Raw genomic sequence first — 18,732 nt, forward strand, 5'->3', positions numbered from 1 at the left:
TGGCTCAACAGCCATTCCGTTAGTCGTTGTCCTCGTCATAAGAACAATTTCTCACCGCTATAATATCCGCAATTTTATAATCTCAGCGTGTTTTTTGTCGTCCTTCATAACTTTTGACCGCCATTATTCTAAGTTATCTTTATCTTGTTGGCCTTCGAAGCGCGGGAAAATCTTTAGTCGAGGAATAACAACCGCATACGTGTAGTGTACATCAAACCTATACACACACACACACACAGAAATACAAGCATTATTATCTCTTCGCGTATAAATATTCCAAGTGCGTCGTAAATGCAAAATGTGAACACAAACGAAGAGTTTAGTTCTCAGAAATTCTGATGTCACGTCTTACCTTCCGAGGGACCAACATTGAAGTCGATTAATCTAATCCATCCATCGAATGAGTATATACGTATTGCATACAATTTACATGTACATACACATATATGCATTAGATGTTATGCGACATAACGACACGTGTTCGTATACGTAATGTCTTTCTCGCAATGCATATACGAGAAATACAAACGAGATATGCGCTGACTCGATCGAGAGTGGTTTTGTCAATGAATAAGCTAACGCGTGAGAACGTAACTAGAATATTCATATTCTTTCTGCTTCATCGATTGGTATTTTAGTCAGCATTGAATAATAGAAATTATATCCAATTCGATTGGAATTCATTTTACACGGGGAATTATTATTATTTGTCATACTCCCTTGCTGCGGAATATTATTATTGAATTTCCGTTATTTTTGGGAACATTATGGTAATGTTCAGTCATATTTTACGATACATTATGTCAAATATTTCAATAATTAAATCAAAGCATTTTCTGTCAAGTTTATATTAGTTCCATCTTGTAAATCAAAACGCTTTCTCTCAATTTTGCAGTTCCACGTTACAAATCGATGAGAGAAAATTTGTATCGCATCTTAAGATGTGTCAGGTTTGAAAAAGAATTGTTTTCTCTTAAAATTATAGGTTAATACAATCTTCATGACTGAAGAATTTTCCGTTCGGTGATTTCATCACAAATATTAGATACGAATACACGTGGAACAATAAACTCGTTGAAAACAGGAAAAAAATACTGGATACGAAGAAGAAGGATAAACACGTGAAGATAAAGAGTGATATGAAGATAACGATCAGTTGGTAGAAAGAACAAAGTTAATAACTCAAAATTTTTTTTTTTTAATGTCAAAACTTCTCGTAAATAGAAAAGAAGAAGGAAAAAACAGCTGGGAATAATAATTAGAAAAAAAAATTACGAAAGTATAAAGAAAATTTAATTAAGTTCTGTGTCAACGTCTTTCTGACCCGTTCGTTGTCATCATCGTTGTAGTAAATCGTGACAATACGAATTGAATTTATTCGATGACGTCACCTTATCGTCGTCTGGTCGCACTCAAGAAGGTCAACGTTTACAATCTCATTCAAACTCTCTCGATGATTACTATCGAATAGTAGACTCCAGAAGATCGTGGAAAATAATAATCAGTGCATAAAAATGTAAACAAGAATATATAGTTTTGAGAAAGAATTATTTATTAATATTATTATTATATAAACAGTTCACTATGTTAAAAGTTTAGATAGCGAATAATGGGAACTTATGAATATTATTTTTTTTATATGCTTAAAGTTGTAAAATTTTGTATTTAATAGTTCATTGTCCATACGTTGTACGTGTAGAATTTGTTAACACGTCGAATATTACATGCGTAATCGTTGCACAAGGCTACTACAAATGCAATTTATGATGCATGCCGATCACGTTTCACGTACGCGGCTTATCACTTTTTGAGAACAATAACAAGCTTTCTTAAATGTGCACACATAGCACGAAATCGATACGAGAAACGCAAAGTTAAAGAAGGTCTCTTTTATTAATGATAGCTTTCGAGTAATCGAAAGAATGATATAAAGTTACGTGGGTAAGAGGAATATTGGAATTTTAAGAAGATCGAGTACTACAGGGAAAAAATAATAATCCAATGCGTATCCTTTTAAAATTATGACAGTCACAAAGCGAGTACAATTATGATCATCCAAAATGTCTTTCCACGTTATTCCAAGACTTCTGACAAATGTGGTCTCGTTAGTTTTTCAAATTAAAGAAAGATGTAGGCAAATTCATTAAAAAAAAATCTTGGCAAAGTATTCCTCTAGATATGCTAACTAGATAAGCATAAGAAGAATAATATTTTTTAATTGTGAAAGATGATCTATAAAGAAGAGGAAGAAGAAGAAGAAGAAAAAGAAATAGAATTTGATTCATTTTGCGAAAGATATTTTCATTCTACTTGAAGTAACGAAAGGAAATATTTTCTTAAAGACGACAAAAGTAGACATTGCTGATTAATAGAACCAACATAGCATCAAAGAATGAAAATTAATCATCTTAGGAGATCGTATGAAGCAGCTATACGTTAGTCTGGTTAACGTTACGAACGTTACACGCATATAAATGACGCAAGTGCAGCCAGTCCATATCATCTGCTCCCGTCTGCTTTGGCCAACCGGATATGGAACAGACCCCCAAGGGTTAAAAGACGTTAATTGGCTAATAGGGACGCTAATGATTCATTAGTTCGTACGAGCTTCAAGCCAGCTAACGATCTATTTCTCTTGTGCGTTGACGGTAAGTGGTCAATGTCAATTGCAGATATTTGTTCCTTTACTATTGCTTAGTTAGAGAAGAGAAACATCATGATTGATCATTGTTTTAGTATGTTTTCAAATGTTGTTATGTACGTGTTTACACAGAAACATCGAGCTTTCGACCAGACCAGGGTTTAGATGTGTTCCTATTACACGTATTATACATTTTTCTACATCATTTATATTCTCATTTACATTAGATATAATGTTTGATATCCTCTTTTTTAACAATGCTCTAATTAATAATATTTCAATAATTATTCTTGTTAGATGTATTTCGTCATATACGATGCTCATGTATACGTGTATGCACATACACATACATATATATATTTTTATTTACAAATATTTCAATTAAATATTGTTATTTTATCTCAAATAGAAATAAAATTAAAATATATATATTAATAAATTAGTTCGAATTTTTAGAGTACCTCAATAAATTCGGTATAAAATTATAATAAAATTACAACAGTATACGATTATAATTTAATAGAAATAAATATATATTTTATATAATAAGCATTAAAATCTTTGCGAAACCAAAATTATTTCAATTCCATTATTTTTGAAAAATACATTTATAAATGTGAATGTTATTTTATAAGTGAACAACAATTTTTTATTTGCAATTTTAAAGCTTACTTTTGCTTTGGGTGGATTATGCTTGTACAGGAATGCGTTTTTTTTTCTTTTTTTTTCATTTACTTGCCGATGTAGCCTCTTGTCCCAGAAATCGTAAGGTTCGAGTTTGCTCGAACTCGTCTTTGCGGCGGTTCTTCCTGTTCCGAAGGAGGTTTCAGGGTCTTGACACATGACACTTTACCTAAATGGAACGTGGGCCTTACATGCATTAGCATATTCGATAAGGAATATTCAAAGTTTTGTTGCAAACGTTTCTTTTTATTTATAATTAATAACTAACGTGAGATCCTGCCAGCTATGTTTTTAATATACTTACGCGAATTTATTTATTTATAGTATTAACAAATATCAAATATAATATTTGTCAAGTATTTAAATATTAAGATTATTTTCAACGAAAAAAGATAAATTATCATATACCTAAAGAACTAACTTTGGATAAAACGTAATACATTTTATATTATTACATTTCATATATCGTATTTTTACGTGTATAGTGAGTTATAAGGCAGATTGTACTAATTGTTATAATTTAGATAAAAAGACCTTTCATATCCCTTTAACGTTCATTTCGTTACACGCACGAGTTGTGGAATGTCTAGTTAGAGCACGAAATAATCGCTTGAAATTTTCAGTAAAACACACGACTTTGTAAACGACTGATGGAGTTTATGAAAAAAAGAAAAAAAAAGAAAAAAACAATAGAACGGAAACCCGCTGGGAGAACGTAGAATGCAGAATCAGGAAATTTTTCTCATAAAATCCTATTATCAGACTTAGTATTCGGAAAATTTCATTTAGGAATGAAAAGAAATTAAATGGTGACTTTTTTCCATTATGCTTTAGAATAATGAAATTTTTCATATGCGCATATGGATATTAGGATTCTCGATTGTCGAAAACATTTTTTCAACATTAAACTTACCGATATATATTATAAAAATGATATAAATTATTTTTATATATAACCGGTCAAATGATCGGTATTTGAAAAGATTTATATTTCTTTACAATTGAATTCAGATAATAATTAATTAATTATTGGCTTCAATAATAAATAATACCATTTTTTAATAAGAAAAAAGCAATATTTCTAATTTTAATTGTCGCAAAATTGAATGAAGAAAAGCAACAACACTGGATGTAGAATTTTAATTTAAAATTTTTAAGCTATCATTTGATTAATTGTAGTACATTTAGTGTTAAATTGTATAGTGTCTTTTTCTTTCACTTTCTCTCTCTCTCTTTCTCTTTCTATTTTTTTCTTGACATTCAAAATAAAAACGTCAAGTTTTACATATGCGATACATCGAAGCTTTTAGTGAAACGGTCGCATGATTTCCCTTATCAAAAGAAAAGCATAACAAGAAATAACTAGTTTTCTGTAAGTTATGTATACCGTGTCAAGTATAATAACTAAATGACTATTTATAGTACGAATAAAATAAGATTTATCTATTCCATAAACACACGAATTTTGTCTCAATGAATTAGAATATTTAAATTCTCGAGAATAAGAAGATAAGAAGTGTGATCTTAATAATAGAGCAGACTTGATTAACTTTTTAACACAAAAGGGTATTCGCTAAAGCTTCACAAGAAGAATATTTCCGATTACGGACCATTTTTTTTATGTTAAAATAGCGTTTTCAAAGATTCGTAGGAAGTCGAGCGTTGCGGACACGTTTTAAACAGAAAGAAAAAGAATAGACGAGCTTTGGGGTCTGTTTGATACGAACAATGCGTTCACCATTGTATTCCGGAAACGAATATGTTAAACTTAGGAAAGAATGAAACGAAGAAGAAAAATTGGACAAAATTTTTTCAGGATATAAAAAGTGTCTTTTGCCTCGTTCTGACCAAATTTATGATACGGAATTTAGCATAGTATTGAAAAAAAAACAGTCGAGAGAATATTTTGGTTTAGGCAAGTACAATGAGCCAATAACGATGCACAGGCACGATCGAGAATAGAAAGAGATAGAGAACGAAAGAAAAAGAAAATTCCGAAGGGAATTTCGAATCTTGAATTTCACTTTGCAAGAGTAAAAACAAAAAACAAAAAATCTAGGCCATCGCGATAAGAGCTAAACTTCCTTTCGTACGTATCGCGTCGTTATTTTCTATTATCAACGAAGAAGAAAATAAAAATAGCGAAGAAACCAGTAACGAAAGGATCAAAAGTACCGTATTTATTCTTTTAGATTTCTAAAACATGCTAACATATATGCAAATTTTTATATACGAACGTCGATTAATATTTGGAAAGAAACATTGTTCACTGTTTACCGTGAATTAATATAAATTTTGTAACAAATACAAAATATTTTCTCTTCAACAATACTGCGTCGAATACAACGAAAGTTTTATAATACAGCTGAGTATAATAGTTGATTGTTCAAATAAACAAATCATCTCATAATTTGTTTAAATTGAATTAATATTTTTACGTAGATGACGACTATTTTTCTACAATCGTCACATTGATAATTAAAGAAATTTGATATCCATCCCAATGGTAAAGGAGTCATGAACTTTCGACGTTCCAATTCTGTTTGAAGATAAGTAGCAATCGATATTACTTATCGATATCTCGATCGTTTTCCCTTTGCGGTCTACATTGGCAGATTAATTCTCTGATTCGTAGCATTCCGAATCGTAGTTTGATTTTTATTCATCTCTTTTCATCCGACCGCAGAAAGAGGTACTGAAGAACCGGTTTAATTTCGTGCCAATTAATTTCAGTATACTGTAAGGAGAAGGAGAATTTCTATGGACAATACTTTACCAATGGGTACTCGTCCGGTGCTCCTGCATCGCGTCTCGTTTTCCTCTACTTCTTTTTCTTCTTCTTCTTCTTCTTCTTCTTCATCTTCTTTTTTACGTTCCCTCGCCTCTTGTCTTTCTTTTTCGCTGAGTTACGAGTGTACCTCGAAACGAACGAGACGAATAAGAAAGACGGATGTGACGCGCGCAAAAAGTACAGCCGACAACGTTAAGCGAGAAAAATAATATTATCTAACCAACAACTTCGCACATTTTAAAAGTTCTTCACTAGAATTTTCTCTCGTCAAAATATTAAATTTCACTTCAAAAGAGATCCTAAGAGCTGGACGACGTGATTAATAGAGGAACAATATATTTCAAGTCCGTTATATATTTTCCAATATTTTATGGTTTTCCTATCAAAAAGAGGAACGCTAGCTGGATTGAACTACGTATAAAGGAGTCTCCAATAATTACTAGCGTCCTCCTGCTGCTTCTGCTTCTGCTGCTGCTGCTATCGAGACACGTATTCCAATAACGTTGAACATCGTTTATACGCAGCTGGGAATCACTGCAAACGCAAAGTCAAACAGATGAAGTGAAATACGGGATGAGATTCGTTAAAAGGTAGAGCGTCGTCAATGCTTTTTGATTTTGATGAAAGCAAAGAGAGTGAGATGCCTTGCGGTACGATAAATAGTCAAAGAAATGAATGGTTTTATTGGAAAACCAGCTCTGGTGCTTTTCTTTCAGACTACGCATGCCCAGAATAATGGGCCAGTCCATGGTTGAGGTAATGTAAAGGTATGATTTGCTTTCGTTTCATTTTCTTCCATAAATGTTCTTTTATTTGTTGTTTTACATCAATCGATTCGTTAAAGAATTTATATAAGATACTGATCAGTGTCAATGGCCTAGCCACGTTGGATTATCATTGTTTGATATTGTTATGTGCTTAAAATAAACACGTTTCTACTTCTACTATGTTTGATTAATAGTTCCGAGCCGATCACTAAAGTCAAGCAACGTGGGTATGGTTAAAAACATGGATGGTAATCCGTCCGAAAAAATACAAGAAAAAAAAAACCGTGTGCTGTTGACTCCAAATAGACGGTAAAAAGACACACTACCTTTTTGGTAGCATTGAGAATATTCCATTTATTTCAACAAAATATTACAGTTATTTTTACATCATACCTCACCTCTTTGACAAACAAATAAAACAAAATTCGCTTATGTTTGTGTCTCTAAAATATTATTTAATTGGATTCAACTGAAAGTTATGTAAAATTATAAACAAAATTATAAAGGAAATATTTACATTGATAAATATCGTTTAATGAGATTGATTTGATTAAAGAAATTTTAAAAAAGATAGAAAAAATAAAAGGGGAAATTTGGAAAAAAGTTTTTCTGAGATTTTTGATATCAGTCGAATGAGGTGTAATTCGAGGTGCGACTTAATCGATGGCCAGCTTTAATCGAGCCCCAGTTAATTACGATCGAAGTCGCAGGCAGCTCGTCGAGCCCGGGACGGGGTTCGCACCCCGTCGATTCGTTCATCGATTTCTCGGGAGAGGTAGGGAAAACGGAAGCGTATTCTTCCGTATACATCGAAGAAAAGCCAGTTTATAATTAGCGGCATCGTTAGAAAACTATAATTTATTTTTGATTAAATTTTTTCATAATTTCTGCCTAATCCACGTCGTTTATCTTCTTATTAGTTTATTTTTGACGCTCATGATTTTATGGCGTAAACGTCTTATTATAAATTGAAGACATTTCTGATGCTAAACGAACCAAGTATACGCGTATAATTGCAGAATTGATTCATAAGTGAGCCATTCAAAGACTAAAGCGATTAATTGCATTTTTAGAATTTTGAATAATTTTATTATCGAACCACTTAATCTCAATACAGAATTTTTTATATTTATAATAAAATTCCTTGACAATTGAGTTTAATATTAGTTAATAAGAACAGTTTCTATTGTCGTTCAATAATAAATGATACGTTAAATATAAGTTTCCGTCATAAATAAATAGTTTATTACTATATAAACCATCACTTAATTTATGATTCAATCTAATAAATAAAAGATACTTTATAATAAGAATTTCCATTATAAAGTATTATATCATTTTACATGGTACCAGTAATTAACAAATATTTATAATACAACAAACTCGTATTATTAAACATCATTAATAAGAAATATATAATCTATCATTATTACCAGTTAGATTGAATATTTAGGTGTGTTAGATAAAAGTCGAGGATATCGTTTTGAAACGAGGGTTAAATATTTGTCGAGCGACCATTTTCACTATAACAAGAGCATTAACCCGTGAAACGTTGCTCGTTCCCTTCTATCGAAAAACCTTCGAACTCAATTGATCTCCCTCGATGTATGAAAGCTTTAGACCTTTCGAGAAGAAAGGAAAAAGGAACGACATCGATCTCTCGACAGCAATATTCTCGTGGTCTTCGTAATTTCCGCGTGAATCTCGCACGGATGAAAATGGAAGCGCACCAATATCGAACGGCGAGATATATATCTTCCTTTGTCTCCTCGATCGAGAAAGAGTTTCATCAGTTGACCAATCAAATCTTAAAAGTCTACGATTTTTTCACATCTTTATTTGTTAATTTTTAATATTTTACAATGTCTTTGGATAAGAACGAAAGAAAACACGCGCACATATCGTATTTTATAATATATTTACACAAATTTCTGATTAAATTTTGTCTTTACTTGTTTCCTTGTTTTTCATTAATCATCTCAAGGTATTAGTTCTATTCTTGACGAAGCAAAACTTTTTTTCAGAGAAATAGAAAGATACAAAATGTAACTTATTGTATTGCGATAAATAACGATCATTTGAATTATTCTCTTTACTAACAGGTTTTAGAAATCAATTGTTTTCACTCTATTATGCTTTTAGTTTATCGGTTGATAGTAATTGTCAAGAAATGAAATGTTATTTTTCGTTATGATTCAATTTAATGTTACAGCAACTGTTCTATCCTCATCACGTTGTTCCAGTAACACTGTTAACTGGTTAATCTTTATTTTAATCTTTCTTTCTGCACATATATTTTTTAATTATCTTATTAATCTGATATTTTTAGTGTAGATTTTCAATCAGATATCAATCATTTATATATTTATATCTATCCTACATTCCATTTTATATTGCCTATTAAATCATTTATATCAGTGATCAAGATTCCGTTTTATACGTCTTTCTTTTTAATTATATTGAATCCTGGTTAACGATAGTTGTATCTTTTTCTCTACATTATATATACACCTTTCTATTTTTTTAATTACTTTTTTTTTGTGCGATCTCAAAAAGATCAATATTTTTCTTTCCGTCTCAGACAGAGGCGTATTTGAAGCGGTAAGAAATGAGTGGAAAAAGGGCACGAAGAAGGGTGAAGAGAAATGAGACGAGAATGAGGAGGAAGAAGCAGTCACTAAGAAAGAAACAGAGGGAGAAAGAGAGGAAGAAGAAGAAGAAGAAGAAGAAGAAAAAGTATCGGGGGGTCAATGAACTTGAGGCCCCCAGGGCCTCGCGTGGCCCTTGGTCGTTCTTTCTTTTTTCCTTCCCTCTCTTTTTCTTTCTCATTTATTTTTTTTCTTCTTCTTCTTCGCCTCTCTTTCTTACTCGTATCTCTTTGCGGCCAATTTTTGCATAGTGGCACCTGAATTCGACAGGACTGTTCTTTCTCACGCTGTACCTTGTCTTCAGATCCCTCGAACCTTTCTCAGAAAAGAAAAAAAAAAGAAAAGAAAACAAGCAAGATAAACATGATGGTTCATAAGTTTTAAAAAAGATATCGTATCGGTGTTTTTGTATAATTTAGATTACACTGTCAATATCGTATCACTTACTATTGTGATAAAAAGAATTCATTAAATCAAATAATCACAATTTAAAAGCTTCGAAATGTTTGGTTTGGTTTTACTATTAAACCATAATACATTATCAATAATTGAACTTCATTTATCTATCATTTGATGATATCTATTGCATCTTACTCTACTTTATTTATTTTTACGATATTAATTATATTATTCAGATTATTCTATCTATCTAAAAGTGTTATTAATTTTAACGATGCAATATTAATTTCACGTTAATTTAAATAAATATTTCTCGTCTTGCTATAAATTTCGATGTTTATAAACCTCCTTCTCTCAAACAATAATCAATTAAATTCTTTAATAATAAACGTTTCGTTTATTCGTAACGGGTGCATACATACACCTCGAAATCAGAGTTTTCATTACTAAAATCCACAATCGAATCAAATCAACGTATCATGAATTCGCATGAATGGATCCTATTTGTATATAAATGAAAAGGAAATACGAAATGCTGTATGGTAATTGTTATTCTTGCCAATGAAGGATTGAAAATTTTTGACTCGTTTGATTTCATAAAAATTACATCGTATAAAGTATATACTTACTTAATAATAATTATAAAATTAATTTTTTTTCACTTTGTTCAAATTTTTAATTATAATTACCGGCACATATATATATATTCAACTAACTTTCGAAATGGCCCAGATATTATTTCCGCATACCTTGACACCAATTGGCAAAGCAACGTTCCCTTATTTTCGGCTTAACGTTTATCACCGATTTGATCTAATTTGTGGTTTACCATCGACCCGCATGCTTTCTCTTTCGAGAGATACAAGCTGTATATATACAGTATACGTGTTTATTATTTATGTGTGAATTATCCTAAATGTGTGTCACGATATGAGATTTTTCATTTTTGTAAGATAAAGAAATGACGTGCTACTTCGACGAAAAATATTTCATATAATAAAATTAAACTAATCGATCGAACCAAAGTAAAATAACGATCTCGTTATAGCTATTAAACGCTAATGATGTTACTATGTATAATCCTTCCGAGTACGTGAGATTTGTTAGAAAGTCGTAGGCGTGAATTAGAAATCGTTGAACGTTAAAGATCATTAATTAAGCATCATTCTGGTCAGTTATTAACTAAAAAACTCTTTGTGAGTATTCAATGGAAGTACAAAAATTTATACTTCATATTTTTTTCTTAATAACTAATTGCAAGAGATGTACGTATTTATTTACTTATAATATTTTATTATTGTACGTCTTTCGAGATCTTATTTCTTCGATGTTTCGTTTAAAACAATTCGAGTCACCAAATTCTAGTTATTTTAATATCTTCTACCGAATGTCATTAATCTTCGTTAATTAAAGACGCTATCAAAGTTATATCTAACGATATAAAAATTTGATTTGATATAATATTCTTAAATATTAAATGACATTTTAGAAATTATAGTATTTTAAACACGTTTATATATATAAAATTATTATTATGACAAATATTTACTTTACTCTAATCGATTATTTCAAAATACAAAAATGATATCTACACCAGCCAATTTATGTTAAAAATTTGTCTTCCAATCTTATCAATTAATAAATATCTGGAAATATCAAAGAGGAGTATTATAAGCTTCGTCAATATTAGTATTACGCTATGACGTATATTCCGCGAAGCTTGTTTGCTCAACGCATCAGCAAGATGATATCACTGTGTCTTAAAGTCGAGATGAATGATCGTCACGCCTCTGTTTGTAAAGTGTCCATTTCCATCTTACGTCCTATCTTTTATCAACAGAACAACGTTCTTACTATATAACTAATAAAAGTATCTATTATATAGTATCCGTATATAACGTATAATACTTTTTATTGTAATTTTCAAGCTTGATTATTTTCAATCGATTTTATTATTGCATGTCGATCGTAACGAAATCAAACAACAATCCCTGAACAAAATTCGTATTTTCTTTTTCTTATAATTATCTAAGAATAAACTCCGACGAAGCGTGGATTTGATCACGTTATTTATTCTTTTCCTTATTATTAGCTTGCAAACGAATAGACAATAATTACCGTCATTATCTTCGTCGTTCGTTAAAAAAAAATGTACCATCGTTTTTCTTACTAAATTGTTTCCTAGGAAATCGCGACAAATCTCGACTACAACGTTAATCTGCGCAGTTCCTGTCTGAAATGGCGTTTGTTACACGGTTATACTCTCTAATATAGAAACGAGTATGGAAATCAGAAACGTGCGTTATGATCCACGATGATGATAATATACATCATCAAAGTGAATTCATGTCTAATGAGATAAGATCATTCAAGACTTAACTTTTTCTTTTTTCTTGGAATATTTCTTATTCGCGAGCCGTATTTTTCCATCGTTTCATCAAGTTTGTGTTTTAAAGAATCGTTTTAATCAAGCGGCACAAAATTAAAAGTTTTTCCGAGAAATTTTTTGTGCCTTATTATTATTACATTCTTAACTAATAGAAAATAAGTTTGTACTAAAAGTTTTGTATTTTTTTTAAAGAATAAAAGAAATAGACACACGAAACCACGATCCTGATAAGTTTTATATACGCACGCGGCACATATGGAAATTGGATTAGTGTGTCACGTATATACAACACCACCATGCAAGCATGAGCGGAACTAAATTGGTTTGTTTGCAAATTTTATTCTGTTCTTTTTCTCTTTTTCCTTGCTTTCTTCGATAAATAATTTGTTCCGTCTTGGAATTATAAATGAGTTTTCGGTTCATTTCAAATTAACTATCAATGCGTTTTTCTCAAACACACAATTTTTCAAACTTTCATAAGAAAAAAAAAGAAACACTATAAAACTGGTTATGCTGAAATTTTTATACGTTATTTTTTACATCATTAGCTATTGAAAAAACTTAAATTATAGTGAAAGATACAGAATTACCAATTTTATAAAATGAAAAACATAGAAAAGTACTAGCAAATTTTCATTGAGCGTGAATCATTTTTAAAAATTTTAATGCAATTTTTTTCTTTTTTTATATATATCAGACTCACTTCTTTCTCAAGTTTTCTCAAATTTTGAAATTTTGTGAGCGATTTTCTTAATTTTTCTTTCCGTAAGAACCTTCTACAAAGTATTAGAAAACTTAAGAAAGATAAGATAAATGAAATCGGTAAAGTTCTCAAATTATGATGGCATGACCAAGGAAAACGGGGATTCATTTATATATATGTAGATTATTATTATTATTGATAATCAAATAAAATGGATTATTTTCAATAACATTGGTGATAAATGATTATTTCTGATAAATGATTTCATTAAAAACACGAAGAAAAGAATTTTTACCGAAAATTATATCGAAAATACGTTGATGTCGTAAGAGCGATAAAATTCGTATTGATGAACTTATAAATAGGTGTGTTTGTGGATAAAAATTTGAAACGTTCGAACGATTTGAAACTGGTCACTTGATTGTATACAAATTCGGTAGATAAGAACGCATAGGTGTCTCCATATTCGGTTCGATTGACTCTCGTGAGAATCGACCGAGAGAATTAATTATCACTCGAAGAATGCCATGAGCTCGTACTTACTTACGTGTTTCAAACAATCGTGCAAGCAATTTAATACTACGATAGTACGTGGTACAATCGTGAAATCGGGATTCGGTATAAAAGAAAAAAAAATAAATGTTTCTTTTGTATCCCGCGGTTAGGTTCTCTATTTCTTTCTCCTCTTACTTTTATTTCTTTCTTTCGATTGGCTGACCTCGTCACTTTTTCACCAAACACTAGTAATTACGAGAGACGAATTGCTTTGGTAATAATCCGACGAGCAATGACAGATCATGTTCCAGATTGTTCAACGACTCTTGGCTTAATACTTAATGCGACTAAACCCGTCGAACTATTTTTTTTCCCTCCTGTCAGATAGAAAAGAAAAAAGAAAACAAATATGTCGATCGCTTTTAGTTACGAAATATTCTCGTGGAAACCGTACAGCGTTAGAAATGATTACTGCGTTATTGCGATAAACAAAAAGGAAACAGCAAATGTGGAAAAGATCCGGGAAAAAATTGTAAATAAATATTAGGAAAGAATTTTCTTACTTTTTATCTGCGACTACTATTGCAACAATTTGAAAATTATTTGATAATAATGAATTTTTTTTTTTATTGTCATTATAATAATTACGAATGTCAAAAGAAGCTCGCGAGAAGTATCGTAACGTGAGAAGCTTTAAGAATAAGGAACACTTTGCACGTTAGTGTCGTAGCACGAGGAAGTGTACTTTCCACGGAAAACTTTCTTCAGATCGTTTGCACGGTTTATCCAGGATATCCGTTTTCTCGCGTGTGGGAATAAAAAGAAAAAGAAAAAGAAAAAAAAAAAAACAAAAATTAGAAAATCAGGTGATGAGAAATAGAAGAAAAATATATAAAAGAAAGAAAGAGAGATACGAAGAAATAAATAAATAGGAAGAAAATTTCAAGAAAGTCTTTTGTATGTAAGTATTACGAATTATCGTTTAAAGTACATTCTAATCAAGGTGATTATTTCGGTCTAGGGAATTTGAAGAAAATGACTAAAAGAAAGAGAAGAAAGTTTAAACGCGTTCTCTTTCCTTTTCTTTTCAATGCTTCGCTTTATATATTGTTGTTGTGCATGCGACACGTGCGAGTATTTACATATCGACACACTTGGGTGACGTTAATTTACCGGTAAAATGAACTCTTTGTAATTCTCATCAGTAAAGAGTAAACGAATATGCAAATTCAAGTGTTTATCATGAGCTCGATGAAGCAGAAATTTTCGATTTTCAGTGAACGAGAATGTCGAAGTTTCGATAACTCGGTCCAACAAAATGGCAAGACTAATTCGAAATAAGAACCTCTTTCATTTGCAAATGTGCTTGCGAATATTTCGTACAATTGATACAGAAGAAGTTTTCCTTTATATAAATTGTATAATGGAAACGGAGACCATCTCAAACTTCCCTTCAAGAGAAACTCTTTATCTCTCTCTCTCTCTCTAAATAACTTTATCTTCAAATGCTAGTCCTTTTCATGTCTGGCATTATGGCATTTAGTTTGCATTATCAATACCCTCCCAATACCCTCAACGAAGAAACTAATTCGAAATAATACTCGCGTTCATTGATAATCAAATAGTCCAAAAAGTTTTCATGAGATTTTAAATAAATATATTATATGTTTTAAGATTTTCTTACATTCATCCTAATCTCAAAGAATATATTTAGTTTATCTGCGATAATTTGTAGAAGATTTTAATCAAATAATTATTGCAATAAAAAAGGCAAGGTTAATCAATTTTAAATGCACTTATCATTAAATTGTATCTATATTTGAGTTTTTTTTTTACTTGCAAATTTCCATATAAATTTTGAAATAACATAAAAGAAAAAAATAAGATTTATTAACTAATTAGTTATATTTTACGTAGTCGTCCGTCTTGTTACGATTTCACACAATATTTTTCCTCCGAGGAAATGGCATGTGATTTGTATAAGTGTGTCGTGAGACATACGCACGCTAGATTCCTTAAAATGAACGAATGAACGAACGAGTCTCGTCTTATATCTCGGAAAGTTTTTTCTTCTACTAAAAGCCTGCAAGAATTGTACCTTAGAAATGATCTCATCCGGTTGCTTTTGAAACGCGTTTTTTCCGTTTTGTGGTTTTGTCTTTTCTTACAAATTCATTTCCTTTCTTCTTTTTTTAAACAAATAAATATTACTCGATTAATATTCATTTCTCATCTCTTCTCATTTTTCATTATTATAATTAATGATAATGTTTTTGTTCAGAAAATTTATACTAATTGGTAACAATAATCGGAAGAAAATATTTATATGGATAAATAGAATGATACATGCATTGTTTTTAAATAAATTTTATTAGTTAAAATTAATTAAATTAAATAAAATTTTTAATAAATTAATTAAATTAAATATAAAATTTTTAATAAATTTTACTTTGGAAAATGTGTTATTATTAAAATTGTATAGAATATTGTTAAAAACTTAACGAAATATGAAATATAATTTCTTTGAAAATAAAACGTTTTTTCGTAATAACACAAATTAAAGTTGAATATAATCTAGATTCTATTATTTTTCCGATTGCTGAAAAAAATATTAGGAATTTCTTATGAGGATAATTAAAATGGGAGAAACGTGACAATCTTTTTTTTAAATGAATCACACAGGCATACGTCATATCCTAAATACGAAATAGGAAACAAAATCATATAATTGATGTACTCACGTTCATAATCTTGCTGCAAAATTCCTGGGACGTTTGACTCGTGACAGGTATAATTATAAAAGAAACAAAAAAAAAGAAACCCAAAGAAAGAAAAATTAATGTCGTCGATCGCGCATCATAATCGAAACTGCAATTGAAACACTTAGGCTCGGCACTGATGATTAATCTCGTTGTTGTTGATTTTCTTATTTTGAATGAAATGCTGTCACAAACATATACGCGAGATAGATTCGAAAAACTTGAAAGGATGGATTTTTGTTGGTCGTTGAAGAAAATAGATCCTTGATAAAATGTGTTAAATGAAAAGAAGTTTACAAAATAAAAGGGACGATTATTATGAAGGAAAAGTGAGACAAGGAAACGAAACGACCCGTCGCTTACGAAGGATGACTATCGACTGAAGCGCCCCACGAAACGTTAACTTGCTTAGCCGAGCCTCCCGCGCTCGGTTACGCTTCGAAATTCAAAACGCGCACGCTCCAATGGGAATTCGAGAAGAATACTATCCAACCTCCATGGGGATGTATCTATACGTCATCTCAACAACAAAATTCGAGAACTATTCTTTTTCATATCTTATTTTTTCTTTCATACGAATCAAAAAAAAAACATTGAAGATATTCTATACGATTTTCAATTATATTCAAAATTATTTATACCGTATATAATAAACAATATTTTTTAAATTTAATATTGCATATTCCAAAGCTTCGAGAAAGTAAATAGTGTTTGTATAATATATTCGTAATTTGAAAATAATTAATGAAATAATATAAATATAATTCAATCCGTATACTATTCAGAATGTAAATAATGAGTATCATCTAGTATTGATATTTTGCTGTATTCAATATTAATCTTGATAAATATTATATTTTCTCGTTTTTTATTTTTACCTTATAATATTTGTTTCATAATTTCATATAAAAACAAATTCGTTAGATTTTCGTAGTTGAATACTCGATCGAATGATTTATTATAGAAAAGTAGCAAGCCATTACCGACCGCAGTTCGAATCGAGCTGATTTCTATTTCTTATTTTTCCTTTTTTCCTTCCTTCTTTCCTTTCTTGCTTTCTTCCTTACTTTCCTCTTTGCTTCCTTCCTTTGTAGAAGAGAAATGAAAGAAACGTGAATGGAGCTAACGAGAGGATAAGAGTTATCCCGGTGGAAGCTCTTGTTTACCAGGCGTAACGAAAGAAAGGACGGTAATATGTCTTTTTGTCGGTGTATCTGCGTATTTGCACTTTACATGTCGTAACTGCCACTCGGTGGACGAGAATGTCGCTACAAACTAACTATGCCTCTTTGCCAACGATTTATATGGAAAATTTGTACGTGAATCTTGTCTAATGCGTGTCCGAAGCATTATATTAGAAATCTTCCCCATTTTCCTTCACGCATATCTACACATTTGTACTATTTTTTATTTTATTTATTCTACTTTTTTGTAAGATATGACATCATAGTCATAGATAAAAAAAAATTTTAAAAAGTTAAATTGACCTCTTGACCCGACTTTTATCAATTATTATTTATAACTCGTTCGAAATATTTTGAATTTGCTAGACATTTAAAAAGAATCCGAAGAAGAGACATGCCAGAGGGAAGATACGAATGGAGCTAACCTTACAGATTACGAGAACGTTGCTTTCTCATCCATAATATTGGAACTTTACGAGATTGTCGTAATCGAATTTTGTTTATCACTCCGTAGGATGGCTTACGAAAATTTGGAAATAGATAGAAGGTATAGTATCATATTTGTATAGTTTACGATCCACGTATGTGCAACGAAAAATTAAATAAATAAATGAATTTAAAGTATAGTTTCTATGTAATAGTAAAAAAAACGATTGTTATACAACTTAACAACGTGATTATAATTAAATTATAAAATATTAACGTTGAAATGGGAGAAGCAAGTGAGACTTTCGTTATATTGATAATGTTTTTCATATGAAAAAATTGTGCTTAAGTATCTACCAACAATGTGAGCTTCATCGAACATCATTAATAATAAAATATCAACTTTTTTTATATCGGGTTCACCGGCGATAGATGCATGCCAAGCAAAATTAATAACTCGCTTGAAATAGTTCGCCGATGAGCCGCGAAAATCAATTAGATAACTGTATCAACTGAAAGTTTCGAACTTGCAAATGAATTACAATGTTTTAAAGAGGATAGAGATAATTGTGATCAATGCTAAAGTCGATAGATTGATATGAATTGTCTATATATCCGCTTAGTTTATATGACTTTTCATTTCACCGTAGGTTATTTTTAAAGTTATACTTCTTTTGGCGCGTTTGGGAAAATGTGATGAGAGCGTGAAATTTTGACGAGCGACATAAAAATTGACACCACGAAGTTTGTCGGTATTTACGATGCGCGGCAAAGCGATTTCAAATTTACGGCATGAAGTCTTCTCTTCTTCTTCTTCTTTCTCTTTTTTTTTTTCAAGTGGAGAAA

The 18,732-nt window shown here is 30.6% G+C and overlaps 1 protein-coding gene across 1 annotated transcript in view; it reads right to left on the bottom strand.

Moving 5' to 3' along the window:
- Positions 1-16,655, bottom strand: part of LOC122517957 — a 38,401-nt gene extending 21,746 nt beyond the window's left edge. Inside the window, exon 1 of the mRNA XM_043636629.1 lies at positions 16,259-16,655. Within this exon, the coding sequence (XP_043492564.1) occupies positions 16,259-16,264 (6 nt within the window). The 5' untranslated portion in view covers positions 16,265-16,655. The remainder of the gene's footprint in view (positions 1-16,258) is intronic.
- Positions 16,656-18,732: the final 2,077 nt, after the last annotated feature.

The sequence above is a fragment of the Polistes fuscatus genome, unplaced genomic scaffold (assembly GCF_010416935.1).
Source record: "Polistes fuscatus isolate 324 unplaced genomic scaffold, CU_Pfus_HIC Scaffold1, whole genome shotgun sequence".
In the NCBI taxonomy this organism is placed as follows: Eukaryota; Metazoa; Arthropoda; class Insecta; order Hymenoptera; family Vespidae; genus Polistes; species Polistes fuscatus.